Raw genomic sequence first — 16,743 nt, 5'->3', positions numbered from 1 at the left:
GAATTGAAATCACATGTTTTCCTGAACAGAGACTGCTAGTGATTGTCCTCTAGGTTCTAGAAGTGACTGGCCTTTTGACCCTTGAAATCTCGCCTTTTGTAGCACCTTTTCCTTCCCCTAATAGATTTTTGGAGACTCCACAGGCTGCCAGGAATAATACTTAATGCTTCATCTACCAAACTGACAGTCCCACAGAATTTTTGCTGTGCTACCAAGGGCCTGCAGCCTTGTCGGAGCTTGTGTGGTGTAGGTTTGGGTTCAGCCCGAAGACTAAAATCAAAATTCCTAGCACTAGAAAGTCCTGTAAAAATCATCCAGTCTAACCTTCCCATTTTGGAAGTGGAGAAACTAAGATTCAGACTAGAGTTAATGATCTAGAAATCCCAGTTATATGAGAATTGGAAGCCAGGGCTGTGTTTCTTCTATTCTACCAACTTGGGGATAAAGTAATACTTTAGGTTGGAATTGGTCATACAACTATGTAGCCATTTGAGTTGGAAGTGAAGGTTTTTATCTTTCCTTCTAGGCTTAGGAATGAACAGTACAGGGGATGGGGGTTGGGGTAGGGAGGTGTACATCATTGTCTTGGAGCCCTGCCTCAGGGGCTCCAAGTGTACCACATGTACACTGCCTTTGTTCTGGGTGACTCTTCCTCCTGGTGAGCACTCATCCTCCTGCTAGCCCTTCTGCCCGAATGACATTATGCAGTTCCAACTATCTGTGAAGAGCTATCTATAACACTTAGTGCTCATCCCATTCCCTGCCCCTTTTGAAAATGTGGATAGTTTGTATGTATAGGTCTGTTTAGGTATGTTTCTGTTTTAATACTTTTATTTTCCCCTATTACATGTAAAACAATTTCTTATATTTGTTTCTAAAACTTTTGAGTTTCAGATTCTCTCCCATCCTCCCTCATCCTCATTGAGAAGTCACATGTGAAGTTATACGAAGCATTTCCATAAAAGTCATGTTGTGAAAGGAAACAGATTCCCCCTCCCCCCAAAAAAAAACTCAAGAAAAATAAAAGTTAAAAAAAAAAATGTATGTTTCCATCTGTATTCAGCCACAGTCATTTTTTTCTCTGGGCATAAATAGGATTTGGGGATGTTTCAACCAATCAGTTAGTTACTGTTTCCTGGATGCAGGGTATTGATCTAATTGTATGATCTCAGATACAAGCACAGGCTTTGGAGTCAGAGGATCTAAGTTCAAGTTCTTGGCAAGTCATTTACATGCTCTGGGATCTGGAAATCAAAGGGATTATACTATATGGAATGTGGGGTGCCTTCCAGCTGAAGATCTATGATCTGGGTGACCTTATAGAAAAGCAAATATTTGGATTTTGCCTTCACAGAGCTGCCAAATTAATTAGAGAAATGAGACATTGGAAAGGTCACCTAATATTTTCAGGTGAGATATGTATGGCAAGTACCAAATGAATAGAAGAGACTGCAAGCCATTTTTTCAGAAGAGGGAGAGATCACTATGAGCCTAGAAGGCTTCCTAGAGGGAACACCTTATAAGCTATAAAATCTGTACAAAAAGAGTGGTGGTGTTCTTACATAGATCTTGATTATGGAAATCATAAGTCCCTAAGAGTGTCACCTTCACCTTCAAATTAAGGTCTGGAGCATTTATGAACTTTGGATAATTAGCTCATGATCCTGGCAAACATCAACTTTCTCACTTAAGTTTTTCTGTTGAAAGTGATAGACTGAAAGGTGAATGATAGATGGTATTGATTGGAAAAGGGAGGAAGAGCAAACTTTCCAAAGGGAATTCTCTGAGCTCAGGTGCAGACAGGAATATTCTACGTAGACCAAGAGACCAATCTGGATGGAATGGAGTTTTATGTTGCTATGTTCATGCTAATACCATTGATTTGATCCCACTTAACTCTAGACTAGAATTTAGAGATGTGGATCTGAGTCCCAATTTTATTGTATACTTTGAAACAGGCACTTAAAGAGGCTCAGTTTGTTGCTTATAAAATGAAAATGGTAGCTTCTGTGCTGCCCACCTCACAGAGGAATTGTGAGCATCAAATAACACAGCAGGAAAGAACTTTATGAGCTATAAAGTCTGTGCAAAGAGGGAGCGGGAGTGTTTTTGTATAGATCTTTATTATGGAGACCATAGGCCCTTGATGGTATTGTCTTCACCTTCATACCTTCAAATCAAGGTCCCGAGAATAAGGAACTTTGGATAATTAGCTCATGATTAGCTCACTAGCAAACTGGCTCACTTTAGTTTTCCTGTTGAAAGTGATAGGCTGAAAGGTGACCACCTTAAAAACCAATTGGTAACAGTTAGGATTTAATATGGTCACCTTTCAGTCTCTTTTATAAACTTTCTTTCCCACACTGAATCAGATCCATTTCTAGAACATTTGTAATTTCTGCCTTCCAGGATTTCTTGTCACAAATAAATGAAAAGGACACAGCACACACACACACACACACAATCACACACACACACTCACAAAAGAATTTGAAAATTCAGCCCATGATACAGTAACATCTTCCTTAAGACACAAAACCATATGCTGTATCAGAGCCCACTATGTTAGTATATATAGCATTGGGAACCCTAGACTATCAGGATTGCTAACTAAGTTGGGGATCATGTAATCTGATCATCTCTTTTTACTCATGAGGAAACTCAAGTCCAGATGGATACAAGGACTTGCCTAAGATTGTACAATGAGTTAGTGAAGAGAGGACTGGATTAAGTAAGAATAAATATTCTTATTTAAAGACCTGAATCTGACTCTCAATACTCCTATATCAATAAACATTTTTCTGTTAACTATGTACACTTGGGAAACAAAGACAATTGTTTTTCCCTTTGAGACATTTATTTTCCATGTTAGAGTGACCAATCAGTTTAGGTTTTACAGTATCCAAGAAGAACCAGATGGCTATGGTTGCTTAGCTTGGGCTCTGGGACAAGGGCTCTATACCCGGAAAGGGTCCCATCTGAGAAGGAAGTAGTGTTAGAAGGTAGATATGTGGTAGGGGTGAGGAGGGTCAGACAGAATCTGCTACAAACAAAAGCTGTTTATTCCAAGACATTCTTATCCCTTAATAGTTTATGTCTGAAGGGAACAATACTTTTCACTGCCATTGGTTTATGGAATTGTCAAGCTTTTTCCTTTCCAATCCCAGGCAGGAATTGCTGCTGGTCTCCTTGCCAGGCTAATGGCCCCTACCCCTCACCCTACTGCTACTTACCATCATCTATAAGCTTAAGAAAAATTCCAGCACTTAGGTTATCTTCTAGCTTTAGATTTAGTGCTATGGTTCCAGTATAACACCACCCCCATCTCTCCTCTATCCTTCCATTAGCTTTTTTTTTTTCTCTTGTGGCCTTTAGAAAGCAAGCTGTCTCTGTTACTGAAGGGACCAAGGCATCCTGGCTTGAGCACTAGACAGGCTGAACTACTACTAATGATTATCAAATTTATTGTTATCAAAAAAGCTTTCCTGGGTCTAGTGGCCTTGTTTCCTCTGGTCAAACAAAATATGAAGCTGATGAGAGAAGTCTTTAAGGAGAATGGATGGCCCTGGATGTAGCCTGAACAGTGATGCTCAGTGCATGAGAGCATTAGGGATTCTGAAAAGTCGGTTAATAATAATGAGGATGAGAGAATTTAGGTAAGGCTTTAAGGCTTGACATATATTATCTCATTCCATCTTCACAACTCTGTGAAATAGGTATTATTATTTCCATTTTACAGATGAGGAAACTAAGGTTGAAAGCATTTAAGTGATTTGCCAGAGGTCACATAATTGCACATAATTAAGTTGGTATTTGAACTCAGATCCTTGACTTTCAAGTCCTCTCTCCATTAGTTCTAGGATCTTCTTGGTCATCCCAGCTTTATTAAATGACTAAAGGAGCTCTTCTAGAAAGGCTCTAAATATAGACTTGCTGTTCCATCCCTTCTGCTTCCCTTTTTTCTCTTTTGGCAGAAACCAAAAAGTATGTTCAAAGGCAGCTGAGAAGTTGTGGACCTGGACCATGGACCTGTAGAGTCTTATATTTGTCTTCAAGTATAATTCTTAGGCTTAAGGAAAGATATGACAGTAACAAGACTAAATTAGGGAACATAGCCATTCATTCATTCCTCTTATGCTGTTGTAGATTGTCCAAATGGAAATCTGGCATAGAGTCATGAAAAGATAACAATATTTGAAATCAAGACCTAGCTAGATTCAAGTCCTAAATCTGCCATTTACTACTCATGTGGCCTTATCTTTCTAGCTTTTAGTTTCTTCATCCATGCAGTGCCACTTTGAAATCTTGTGACACTACGCTTGGGGAAGCTATGTGGGAATAGCAATGAGGTACATTTTTCTTTCCCAAGAGATGACAAGGTAGATTGCTTTTTGTAACAGGATTTCTACTAGGAAGAAGTCATACAATTCACACAATTTTCCCTTTTGCTTTTTTCCTTATTCTCCTAAGAGGGATAAGGACTGCTTCTGTGATTTCAAATATAGAGAACTTTCATAAGAAGCCAGCATCTTTTCTGCAGTTTATGATCTTAGAGAATTACTTAGTTCTCCATGGTGGGGTCAAACTCAAAAACTGATCTCTGTGGGCCACATATTAACACAGAAAATCACAAATTAACAATATCTATGTCGTGTTTTTATTTATTTTATTAAACATTCCCAAGTGCATTTTAATCTGGTTGAGGCTGTACTGGGGCCTCAAGCTCCAGAGGCTTAGTGATTGGCCTAAGATCACCTGACTTCAAGGCTAGTAAACCACACTGCCTTTGTATTCCCCAATAACAGCACAAATAAATACTCTTAGCTATTTCAAGGAGATTTACCATAAGATACCTTACAAGGGGTCTACTTTGGGAGAGAAGGCAGAATAATAGATCAAAAGGACAATTGTTTTACAATTTACAAAAATGTAAATGTCATGGCTAATTCTGACCCTTAGTACCAAAGACAAAACATATGTTCCTTCCTGCCTTTTTCTTAGCCTGGACCTTTATGGGAACTCATTTCTAATTTTACTGCTATGGAATTGGCAGAGCAAGGGAAGCCCTCTGGAATCTAGTTGTCCAATCCTCCCTATGGCATGGCAACTTAGACTCTAGAAGACATGTCCTTCTACAGCCCAGTGCTCTCACCATTAGCTCTTAAAATGAGGAGTTTGAATCAAGCGAGAAGATCCCACAGCTCTGTGACCTGTGAATATTTTGAAAGGGAAGAACTAGACAAAAGAATCAGTTTGTAGAATCTGTTTCAAGGTACATAGTGCAATGGATAGAGTGCCAGGTATGGATGCAAGAAGATTCATCTTCCTGAGTTCCTAGGCAATTCACTTAACCTTATTTGCCTCAGTTTCCTCATCTGTAAAAGGAGCTGGAGAAGGGAATGGCAAGTCCTTCTAGTAGCTTTGCCACGAAAATCCCAAATGGGGTCACAGAGAGCAGGACACAACTCAACCATCAAAAATGTTTGTAATAGCAAAGAATCGGAAAATGAATAGATGCCCATCAGTTGGGGAATGGCTGAACAAGTTGTGTTCTATAAAAAACAATGAACGAGCTGATTTTAGAAAGGCCTGAAAAGATTTAAATGAACTGATGCTGAGGGAAACAAGCAGAATCAAGAATAATACATTGTACACAATAAACAACAAGAATGTGCAATGATAAAACTATGAATGAATTGGTTCTTCTCAGTTATTCAGTGATCCAAAGCAATCCCAATAGACTTGGGAACCGAAAGTACCATCCGCATCCAGAAGAACAAGTAAGGAGACTGAATGTAAATCAGCAGACTATGTTCACTTCTTTTTTGTTTTTTTCTCTCTCATCGTTTTCCCCTTTTGCTCTGATTTTTCTCTCCCAACATGATTCATAAAGCAATGTATATTAAAAATAAAATTTAAAAAGATGTTTATTCTGTAATAAGTCAAATGTCTTATTTAAAAGCAAAAGTCTGAGTGAATGTTAACACAGAGGGCACAATCTTCAAGTGAGAGAAGTGTTTAAGTTTCCAGCTCTTGCTTGGAACATACAGATGTCTTCTAGCCCATGTTTGGATTTTCAGCCACTGTACATGGAAATAAGGCAAGAAGATCCAAGGGTGTTCTAGAGTAGCAGTGCCCTGGGTTGTTTCTTGTTGTTTATTTAAAACTTTCACTGGCCCTCATCCTGGCTTTTTTTTTTTTTTTTTTTTTTTTTTTTTTTCTTGAAACCTAGATGTAGAGGGCTGAACTTTGGAGAAATACCCTTGAAAGAAGTATACTTGAAACAAGATGTTAACTCAGTGGAATTGATGAGACAATGGTTATCTAGTTTACATATGCTTAGTACTAAGCCTGGGGATGTAATAGTTCTGCAGTTGATGTAATTGTAATAGAATATTTAAACTGAGGACAAAGTCAGCCACAGACATGTTATCTTTGATCTTTGTTGGGCCTCTCCTGCCCCCTGCACTATGGGGAAGACTAGTTGAGACTATGAGACTGTCAGACTGCTGGAAGAGATTGGATCAGACTATGACAGAAAGCTAGCCCGAATATCACACCTAGACTAATTTTTTCTCAGGGCCTTGCAGTCTGATGACTTGGGCTGATTATATAATAATGAGAGCTCACAAAGTATTTTAGATGCATTGTCCTATTTGATCCTCAGAGCAGTTCTGTGAAGTAGATACTTCAGGTTTAATTAGCCCTCTTTTATGATGAGAAAGCTGAGGCTCAGTGAGTGCTTCAGGATCACAGAAGCTACTATCAGAAGCAAGATTCAAACTCAGACCTGCTGTCTTCTCTGTGTCCGTTGCTCTCCCTGTTAAACCAAACATAGCTTACACATGTTGGACTCAGAAACAGCAGGGCCCTTCAAAATTCCCTAGTAGAGTCAGAAGAATGAAAGGGCAGCATCCTACAGTGTGAATGCATGAATTGCTGTCCCTACCTAGATCTGTTAATTAGGGTGGGGATTTGACCTTGAGCCAGAAATCCCAGCTAATGAAATAAATTTTTAATTTAATTCAACATACCATTATTAAGCACCTTCTTTAGGTACAGGTCCTGTACCCCCTTGAATTTAAGGTGAATGAATGAAAAGGCTTTTATTAAACATTTGCTATATTTAGTAAATATACTATTGCTATATATATTTGCTAAGTGTTGAGGATACATACAGTTTTAATTAGAGATAGGCCTTGCCATCAAAGAGCTTGCCTTCTGATAGAGGGAGACAACAGATGTAGGGAAGTGGTGATTAGGAGAGTTTTATTCTGGGAAGGTGGCAGGCAGGTGGTGAAATGGCCTAAGTGAAGGACTGAATGGGATGTGAAGCTAGATTATGGTCTGGTACGTATGCCAACCTTAGATAGTGGAATAAGTGAATTATTTGTATACATTCAGTCACAATCAGTTGAGTTGGGCATTAGGACAGAAGATTAATTAATCAGTCATGATCCCTGCCATAGAACATATACTAACATCAGAAAATATGTGCTATTGGAACTCAAGGAGAGTGAAGAGAATGTTCTGTAAGTTAGAAAGTACTACATAGAAATGTGACATTATTACTAGTTATTGTTACTAAATGAGGGAGAATTCTATCGAATACAATCTCACCCTATTTGCGTTGTCCTTCACTGTGAATTTTTGGTTGTTATTTTAAAATTACTAACAGTATTGTTAATGTCTTGTTTTTCAAGGAACTGGTCCATATTGGGCAATATTTTTTTCTTCTCTTTGCTGTCTTTGCTCTTGGATTGGCCCCAAGCAACATTCATCCTTGGCTCCTGAGCTTAGGCCTCACACGTGGCCCCAAGAGAGGGAAAACAGTTAGTGCCTTGCCCAAACAGCTCAGCCATATCATAGTGGCCTCTGAGCCAGTCCTGGGGAACACAGTCCCCTTTCCAAGGCTTTCTAACTCAAATTTCTGTAGAATCTTTACCCTCTCATCTGTGTGGTCCTGAATCTTATTTTTTTTCCCAGCCTCAAAAAACACAGCCACAGAATTGCTTCATTCAACAATCTGAGCAACCCTGGGTGGGTTGGATATAGAGAATGTGAAGTTTGCTGCCTCAGTGGTCCCCAGTACTTGTCCTTGATGTGACTTGTCTGTCCCTCTCCCAATTCCTTAAATCACCTCTGGTACACCGTTGATGGCTATTCCTTCTGCTCCTGCTGGTTTCGACTTGTAGTAACTTTGACAGTTGAGGATTGATGAAGATGAGGTTGGGGCTAAAAGTAGCTGCCTCTCTCTGTCAGATTTCAATCACTACCCAGAGCAAAGAGATGGACAAAGGCTAGGAGATTTGGGTTCTGGCGGGAGAATGGAATTATAAAGATAGAGGAAAGAAAATCTGGCATCACAGTCAAGTCTGTTTTCACTTCTATCTGCATCTGTGACTTCTCTCATTTTCTTTTGGTTCTCTGCCCTGAGGCAGACCAGACTCCTTGCTCTCCTCAGCCATTTCCTCCTTTGTCTTTTTTCTGAGAACACCCAGCACCAGGAATGAGATCCTGTTATACTTTATCTCTCTTCTGTCCCTTAAAATGTCTCCTGTAGGCCAACTTCTCCCAGTCAGTGGACCAGGCCTCTGGGGCAGACAGGAGCCCAGTCTGCCCTTTGGTAAGGCCCTGAAGCAAAGTCTAAAGCCAAGCAGATGCAGGGAGTGGTGATTGCTCTGCCTCCTCCTGACTGGTTTCTCTTTCACATGTCCTCAACCTCCTTGCACACATCCTACCTCCTGCAAACCCAAGGCTGTTTGACCCTTAGCATATGTTTCTGTTTTTAATACAGGCACCCGTATTAATAATTCTAATATTGTAATTTTACATGCTTGATAGCTAGAATGCAGTGGCTTGGAAATGAAGAGTCCTGAATTCTAGTCTTGTGTCTGCCTTTACCTGGGTTAAGTTTATTTTACTGATCTGGGCATCTCACAGGGGCAATGGAGCTAGTAATCCCTGGCCTACATACCTCAGAGGGGTGTTATGGGCTCAAATGAGAAAGTGAAATGGGAAAGTATTCATGACCCAGAAGGTTCCATCTACATGTGAGTGTGGATATAACTACTGTGAACCAGGCACTGGACTAAATGTTGGGATACTAGAAAAGGCCACAACAGTCTCTGTTTTCCAAGAGCTCACATTCTATTGGAGAAAACACTATGTAAATAACTATATACATACAAGATAACGGTTTAGGTCACCAATGGAGATGACATAGCCTGTTGTGCAACTCTAAGAAAGCTGTTTAAACTTTTCTGAGCCTCAGCATGACTGTTAAATGGTAGAGCTGGGACTAGAATACTTATTTCCTGATTCCAAATTTAGTGGAGTTTTTTAATGTTACACTGTGTCATGTCACACCAGGGACTCCGTTCATATTCCTGTGGGATTCTATAGCATCTGCCTGCCTTCAGGGCTCATTCTAGAGGGTAAGGTCACTGGCCTTTTAAAGTCAATGACAAGGGGCAGGTCCTTGAGCTTAGCTTAGAGAAAAGTGCCACCTGCCGAATATGGAATTGCTATTGTGGGCAACAAGAGGGAAGTCTCCCTACCCACCCTGAACATATGATTCTTCTTTCCTCCTTCACACCTCCTCCTTCTTCTCTACCCCCCAGTATGCTGCCTGCTGAGAGGCTGTATTCAGGGAAGAGAGAAGGAAGTGGCTTAATCCTAGGTCTCAGATACCAGAATGAGGTTCAGGAAGTGAGGCTTTTGGGATTGGCTGTCTGAGGGTGATGGGAAAGGAAGGCTTGATTTGAATTGAGGCTGAATCCCACCTGACCTCAACCAGGTTCTCTCAGGCACTTGACACTTTATCTGCTCAGTCTTCTTTTGAAGGGGGCATTGAATTGATGACATAATGACTAAAACTTAAGAGTCTTGTGTTCTTTAAAGAAACTTTGCTTTTTCTCCCCTCCCCACAGAGAAAGCTGCCCGTGGATACTAAATGCTGCCCTAGATTATGAGCTCAAGCAAGAGTGCACGATATAATCGTTTCTCTGGTGGCCCAGCAAACCTCCCTCCCTCGGACAGCACAAACGGGGTAAGGGTGAGAGCAGACACTCCTGTGAGTTGCTCCCCAAGCCCGGATCAGGGGGTAGTCTAGGACCCCATCCCATTCTGTTTTGCCTTTTGGTGGCCTAGAGAGAAATTTCCTTTCTAGGCAGGAGGGAGAACCACCTGTCCCTGAAGAAGCCAACTTCTTTGTCCCTGTTCACCCATTCACACTTCATTACCATGGCCTGTCATAGGTGAGGGACCTCCATTGGAACAAGCAGCCAGTTCTGGAACCAAGAAGATCATGTTAATGCAAATCACTGACTAGATATAGGAAAAAGAGCCAGGAAAGGAGCTAGCTGCCTGGGCAGTATTTGGTATTTACAGAAGGCTTTACAGATAATTAGGTGAGAATAGTTAGTCTTTCTGAGTATTGGTAGCCACGGGTATAGGTGATACAGAAAACAGTGCTTCCCAAACTAAACTGACCACAGATCACTGCAGGCTTGGTTATTCACAGAACCCATAACTCTTCCTGGGAGATCTAGATGCAATGTTGGGATGTTGGGATGAATAGGGCTCTGGAGAATTTTGAGGCAAAGTAGAGGGAATTAAATTTACTTTTCTATCAAAAAATTTTCATGCACAAAATTTTGGATACATTTCCAATTTGACAATCTGTTAGAGCAGAAAATGGCAGTAGGCTAAAATTTTCATGGAATCTCCCAGTTCATGTTGGTGGAACAAACAACCTAAGCAGGGCTTTATGAAACACTGTTTTGGAAATGCTGATGCAGAGGACAACCTCTTGTTTTTACACACTCTGGCCAACCTCTCCCCTGTCTTAGGCAACAGTAGCTAGACTTTTGACTCTGAACCCACCAAAACCATCATTGTCTGTCTTGGCTCCTAGGATCCCCCACAGTGAGTCCTAGCCCAAGAGCTATTGATCATCCCAATGTCTTGGAGACCTTCATCTTAGAGAATTTGGCAGTTTTGCCTGCCAGTTTATTCCTGGCTGAGGCCAACAGCCTGAACTCATAGTGGGGAACATTACTGTGATTTGGGGCATGACAAGGACTCCTTGCCTGTCCTTAGCCTGTGGTAGCCTACCTGTTCTACAGGACTGTGTGAAGAGAAAGAAGGGTTTGATCACAGTGATAAGGAAACTGAATTAGTAGACAGATTCCACATATGGGGTGTTCCTTTGGGCCATTTTTAGAAGAAGTCAGAGCCCTACAGACATTTTGGGTCTTCCCTGGAACAGAGGCTCAGAGGTGAAGGTCCTGCATGAGATCTCTCAGTGGGGCTCCATTTTTTAAAAAGGTAGCTTACATTGAAGGGTCTCTGAGGCCGCTGCTCTGGGCCCTTGGGGCTTATTTCTGATTCTGGCATCTTCTCTCTTTGGTAAAATAGGAAATAGAATGACGATACACAAGACTGGTGGGGGCTGGGAGTATGGAATGTTTTCTAAAATTGTACTGATTAGGTGATTGATTAATTGCCATCTGAGTTTTACAAATTAGTGTGCCTTACTTCTATACTCATCTTAACTGGACAAAGAAATGTGTCTTAAAGCATTGGACACACAGTGCCTAGCCCTGTAAGAATCCTTAGAAAGTTGCATAGAGCACTGAGCTTGGATTCATGAAGACCTCCATTCAAATTGGGTCTCAGATACTTATGAACTGAGTGAATCTGGGCATGTCATTTAGTCTATGCCTGACTCAATTTCCTCACCTGTAAAATAGGGATAATAGTAGCACCTATCTCCCTGAGTAGCTCTGAGGATCAACTGAGATGATATTTCTAAAGTGCTTGATGAACCTTAAAAGCGCTATATAAATGGTTACAATTATTAGGCATCTTATTTATTTATTTAATTTTGGGGGGCACAAGGTGTTAGGGTTAAGTGACTTGCCCAGGGTCACACAGCTAGTGTTGAGGTCTGAGTCTAGATCTGAACTCCTGACTTCAAAAGTCTATCTTGACTCTTATCTACTGTGCCATCCAGCTCCCCCTAGACCCCTTTTTTAAAGGCCCTAGATTAGTGTTTAGAAGGCTTCTTTCTTAGCCACTGGTGCTGCGCCTGCTCAAGGGATGGAATGTGATTATGTCATCTCTGTTCTCTCTTCAGACCAGAATGGAAACTACCTTTGGTCCTGCCTTTTCAGCTGTTACCACCATTACTAAAGGTGAGCTCATGCTAAGATCTAGGTGTTACTCTGAACCTGCCACACAGACTTTGGTCATTTTGGGGGGAAACTTGGGTGGGAGAAATCAAGGAGGAGGAATTCCAGTTGTGATTTCATCTGAATAAAACAGCCAGGTGCCAAAGCTAAAAGGAAGGAGACACTTAGGGTTTCAAGATCATCACTGTAGAAAAGCTGGAAAAAGCTTTGAAGATCATCTAATCCAACTTCCTTATGTTGGGGGGAGGAAACTTAGTCCAAGGGAGATGTGGTGACTTGCCCAATGTGACACTAGAAAACTGAAGTAAGCTCCTGGGCTCCCCTCCCCCACGCACAGTACAGTCTTGCCTTTGGAATCCTGTCAGCCACCTCTCTTCTGCTTTTGGGTGGGTGGGTGAGTAGATCGAGTGGGTCAGCCCACCCACTCCCTTCCCTTTGAGTTTGGTGTCTGAAGATCTGAAAAGTGACTAAGTCTTTACTTTAAATAACATGATAATAGCATTAAGTTATCAAGCTGGAGGCAAAGCTCCCTAAAGTTAGAGACAGGTCTGACAAAGTTAAGAGCTCTGGGCAACCCTTTTTGTGCTCTGTAACTTAATTGTCCTTCACATCATCTCCATTTCATGGTGATAGTGGCACCTGCTTATACAAAGTGCTTCCTGCACACCCTTCAGTGATTTTTTTTTAAATGTTGTGTATGCAGCCCTTAGGGAAAGCTCCCAATCCTCCTCTTTTTCTCTTTTTTTTTTTATTCTACCTTCTTTTTTCACAACAGTATTTTTTTTCCAAATACATGTAAAAAGTTTTCATCATTCATTTCTGAAAGACTTTGTGTTCCAGATTTTTCTCCCTCCTTCCTTTACTCCCCCTCCCCAAGATACCAGCCAAACTGATATAGATTAAATATGTGCAATTCTTTTAAACATATTTTCATACTTGTCATGTTGTGCAAGAAAAATCAGACCAAAAGGGAAAAAATCACGAGAAAGAAAAACAAACCAAAAAAAGGTGAAAACAGTTTGCTTCAATCCACATTCAGTCACCATTGTTCTCTCTCTGGATGCAGATAGCATTTTCCATCCTGAATCTATTGGAATTGCCTTAGTCAGTGCATTCTAACTGTCCTCTTAAAGAAATGATAGCAGGCCATAGAGTTGGGTCCTTTGATGGATCTGTTTCCTTCTATCCCAACTATATATACATGTCATTGAGCTGTCTGTGGAGTTGTAGCAGACACTCCTGGGCAGAATTAGTGATTGTTAGTCCTCATTGTGATAACTACCACGTCCTTACATGCATACACACACACAAACACACACAAATACTTTCTTCCTCTGCAAATTTGGGTAATGCCTGAAATGTACTATCTTAAAGTCTGTAGGAAAATGTGCCAAAACAACAGTCATGCTAGGCTCTTTGGATCGATTCCTCTTTCTTCCTCAGCTGGAGCCTCCTTAAAGGCCCAGGGAGTCTTGGTGCTAGCCTGAGATGCCCATGGGGGTTCCTAGAGACAAATATTTTTCCTTAGGCCCACCTGCAGAATAAGCATGCATGCTCTCATAGGACTGCAAACATCTCCAGCCAAAACCAACCCTAATTTATTTACTTGGCAATGTGCAGAAAATGAAGTCTACAAACCATACTTTCCACTCTAAGAGACTAGCTCTGGAACATTTCAGATGAAAGCACAACTGCTCCCCAGCTCACTGTAATGGTGAGAGAACCTCAGCCGATTGTTGGGCAGCCCATTTCCTGTGCCTAACTCTTGTCTCTAGCAAGCTCTAGTCCCATCCAGTTCTGCCATTCTCTGATCTAGCTATATGTTCTTAATCTGAGTTCTTTATAAAAGTTGCACAGAATCTCAGAATTCAAAGATCTCCAAGCCATCTAGTCCCCTTGACCATAAATCTCTACAACATGTGTCCATCTTGCCTTTGTTCAGAGACCGTCAGTCAAGGGCCATCCACGGCCTCCTGAAGCAGCCCACTCCATTTTGGGACATTTTACACATTAAACATCATGTTAGCTGGTTTTGCCTTCTATCCAATCTTAAGTGTCCCCTTTGTAATTTCCACCTGTTGTTCCTGTGACCAAAATGAACAAGTATAATCCCTCTCACACGGGGCAGCCCTTCAAAAATCAGATGATTTCTACCCCTTTCCATTCCTTCCCTTCATTCCACCCCATCTTTTCTTCTACAGATCGAACATCTCCCTTTTCTTTCATTAATCCTTATATGGCACAATCTTGAGGCCTTTCACCATCCTGGTTGCCTTTCCCTGGATGTTTTCCAATTTACCAATATTTTTCCTAAAATAAAGGCACCCAGAACTAAATATAAGACTCTAGCTGTAGGCTGACCAGGAATTTATAGTCTGAGTTGCTGTGCCTTCCTTAATACTACAAGGAGCCCCATCACTGCCATAACATTGTTATATTGTCTTACTTGGGAAGATCTAAGTTAGTCTATAGTTGGTTTAAACTAGGTCTAAACTAGGCTGGGACAGATTCTCATGTATTTGGCTTTGGGATACAGTTAGAAACTGTTTTAGATGCTCATCCCTCCTCCAGATTTGGTTCTTTCTAGCACATTCTTCCTGTCCCTAAATTAGATTATGGGGAAAGTGGAAATTATGGATAATCTCTAGATTAGAGAGAAGATAATGGAGATTCAGCTGCATCTTGTGACTAATGGGATTCATGGTTCAATGATCTCATTTTCTGCCAAAGGTGAAGCTTTCTCTTCCCCCTCCTTTAGTTGCTTTCTAGGAGTAGTTTGAATTTCTCTTCATACTGTCAGTTTGTTTTCCCTACTAAGACAAAGGGCATGATTTCTTTGTTTTTCATGCTTCTCCTGGGGGTATTAAGTTGACAAAGATGCTTCTGGTTTTGCTGAAGCTATAGTTAAAAATGGCATGTGTTGCTCATTTTGTCTCCAAAAGTACATGCAAAGCCGTGGGTCCAAGCCTATTCTGAGATACTGTACTGGAAAAAGGACCCACGTCATGTTTCTTCCCTCTTATTTGCCTCAATTTTTCCCTCCCTACCTTCCCCCCACAATAATCAGGATTTTGAAACTTAGAAATTAGACAAAATACACCCTGAGTCTTTTCCATCTGTAAAAACCTTTTTTTTGTTTGTTTATTAGCTGATGGGACCAGCACATACAAACAGCACCGAAGGACTCCCTCCTCTTCCAGCACACTCACCTACTCCCAGAGGGACGAAGAGGACGGCATGGTATGTCTGATGTTGAATCATCTTTCCAGAAAAATAGTCAGATGGTGAGGCCGGGAGGCATGGACAGAGCACGCAGTTGGGGCTGTTTCTGACCTCTCTGAGGATGTGAACACTGTTTCAAGAAAGATAGGGAAGTTGAGGCTGTGTGCAGATAAGGCAACTCATTCTGTGCATGTGTACATCTGAGCTCAGAAGGTCATTAAGGTGAACTTATTTGTGGCTCTTTTTTTGGGGGGGAGAGGGTGAATCAGACAGAAGCCTGTAGAACCCTCTTCCCCCTGTGGAGGACACATGGATAGTGAACAGAATGGGGAAGGCCTGTTACCTTAGCCAGGCCAGGGAATTTGAATGAAGAACATCTGATATCTTTGAAAGTTCTCAGCCTTGAGGGAGGGGGGTGATTGTGAGAGGAGTAGAAAGATAGGACATGGCTGCTTAGGGCTCCAGCCTCAGCGGGCATGGGTGTTTGAATTTAAGAGCAAGAATATGAGATACAGAGGCAAGAGCACAGACCTTCAAGTGAGAGGGCCTCGGCACAGATCCTACCTCTGTCACTTCATACCTGTGTGACCCTGGGCAAATCATTCGTGCTACAGGAGCCTCAGTTTCCTTGGACTGTACCGGATGGTCTCTAAGAGCTTTTCCAGCTTTTCATCCATGACCTACCATGAATTCTTGGGCCTTTAGGCAGTGAAACAGTGAAAGGTTAACACTGAGCATAATATGTGTAGGAAGCTTTTGTAAAACCCTTATGGGTACTTTTTAATAACTTCCAATCTTGGGGGGTTTTTTGGTTTTGTTTTGACTTTTCCATTTTGTTAACTGTTTTTCATTCTCTTCATGTGAGGACAAAGTTATCAGACTGAGGGGCTTTCCTCACCTTTAAGTGCTCTGAACTGTCTGAGAGTTGGAGAGTTCTGATGTCGAGGCTGAACAGGATATGAGATTCTCAGCTATTCTTTTTAGACATGGTAGTGTTCTATCATGCTTCAAAAGCCAAATAATTGCAGATTTAAAGAGATGGGAGAGAGGGAGAGGTGGGGAGGAATGTTGATACAGCACAACGAAATTAGGAAATCTGGTGCATGCCATGTTTCATTCCTACATCCATCCCCTCTGAGGCATTTCCTCCCTTCCCAGAATGTGAGCTCTTTTGAGGAATGGTTTTGGATTTGCCTTTTATGTCTAGAACCTATCACGGTGCCATGCACACAGTAGGTGCTTAATAAATATTGACTGAATTGGTTTAAAAAAAAGGAAAAACACAGGAACACGATAAGGAGACAATTGATATTTGTAGCTATTG

The 16,743-nt window shown here is 41.3% G+C and overlaps 1 protein-coding gene across 4 annotated transcripts in view; it reads left to right on the top strand.

Moving 5' to 3' along the window:
- The window catches only part of TRAF7 (TNF receptor associated factor 7), a 54,509-nt gene that overhangs the window by 16,853 nt on the left and 20,913 nt on the right, over positions 1–16,743 (top strand). For 2 of the 4 annotated variants that reach the window (XM_074279536.1, XM_074279537.1), the window contains exons 2-4: positions 9,933–10,051; positions 12,143–12,200; positions 15,346–15,437. In XM_074279536.1, coding sequence (XP_074135637.1) covers positions 9,971–10,051; positions 12,143–12,200; positions 15,346–15,437 — 231 coding nt within the window. In that variant the 5' untranslated portion in view covers positions 9,933–9,970. The remainder of the gene's footprint in view (positions 1–9,932; positions 10,052–12,142; positions 12,201–15,345; positions 15,438–16,743) is intronic. The other 2 variants (XM_074279538.1, XM_074279539.1) reach the window with 1 other exon arrangement.

Source organism: Sminthopsis crassicaudata, chromosome 1, assembly GCF_048593235.1.
Source record: "Sminthopsis crassicaudata isolate SCR6 chromosome 1, ASM4859323v1, whole genome shotgun sequence".
NCBI classification, from domain to species: Eukaryota; Metazoa; Chordata; class Mammalia; order Dasyuromorphia; family Dasyuridae; genus Sminthopsis; species Sminthopsis crassicaudata.
This window is presented reverse-complemented; position numbering and strand designations above follow the sequence as displayed.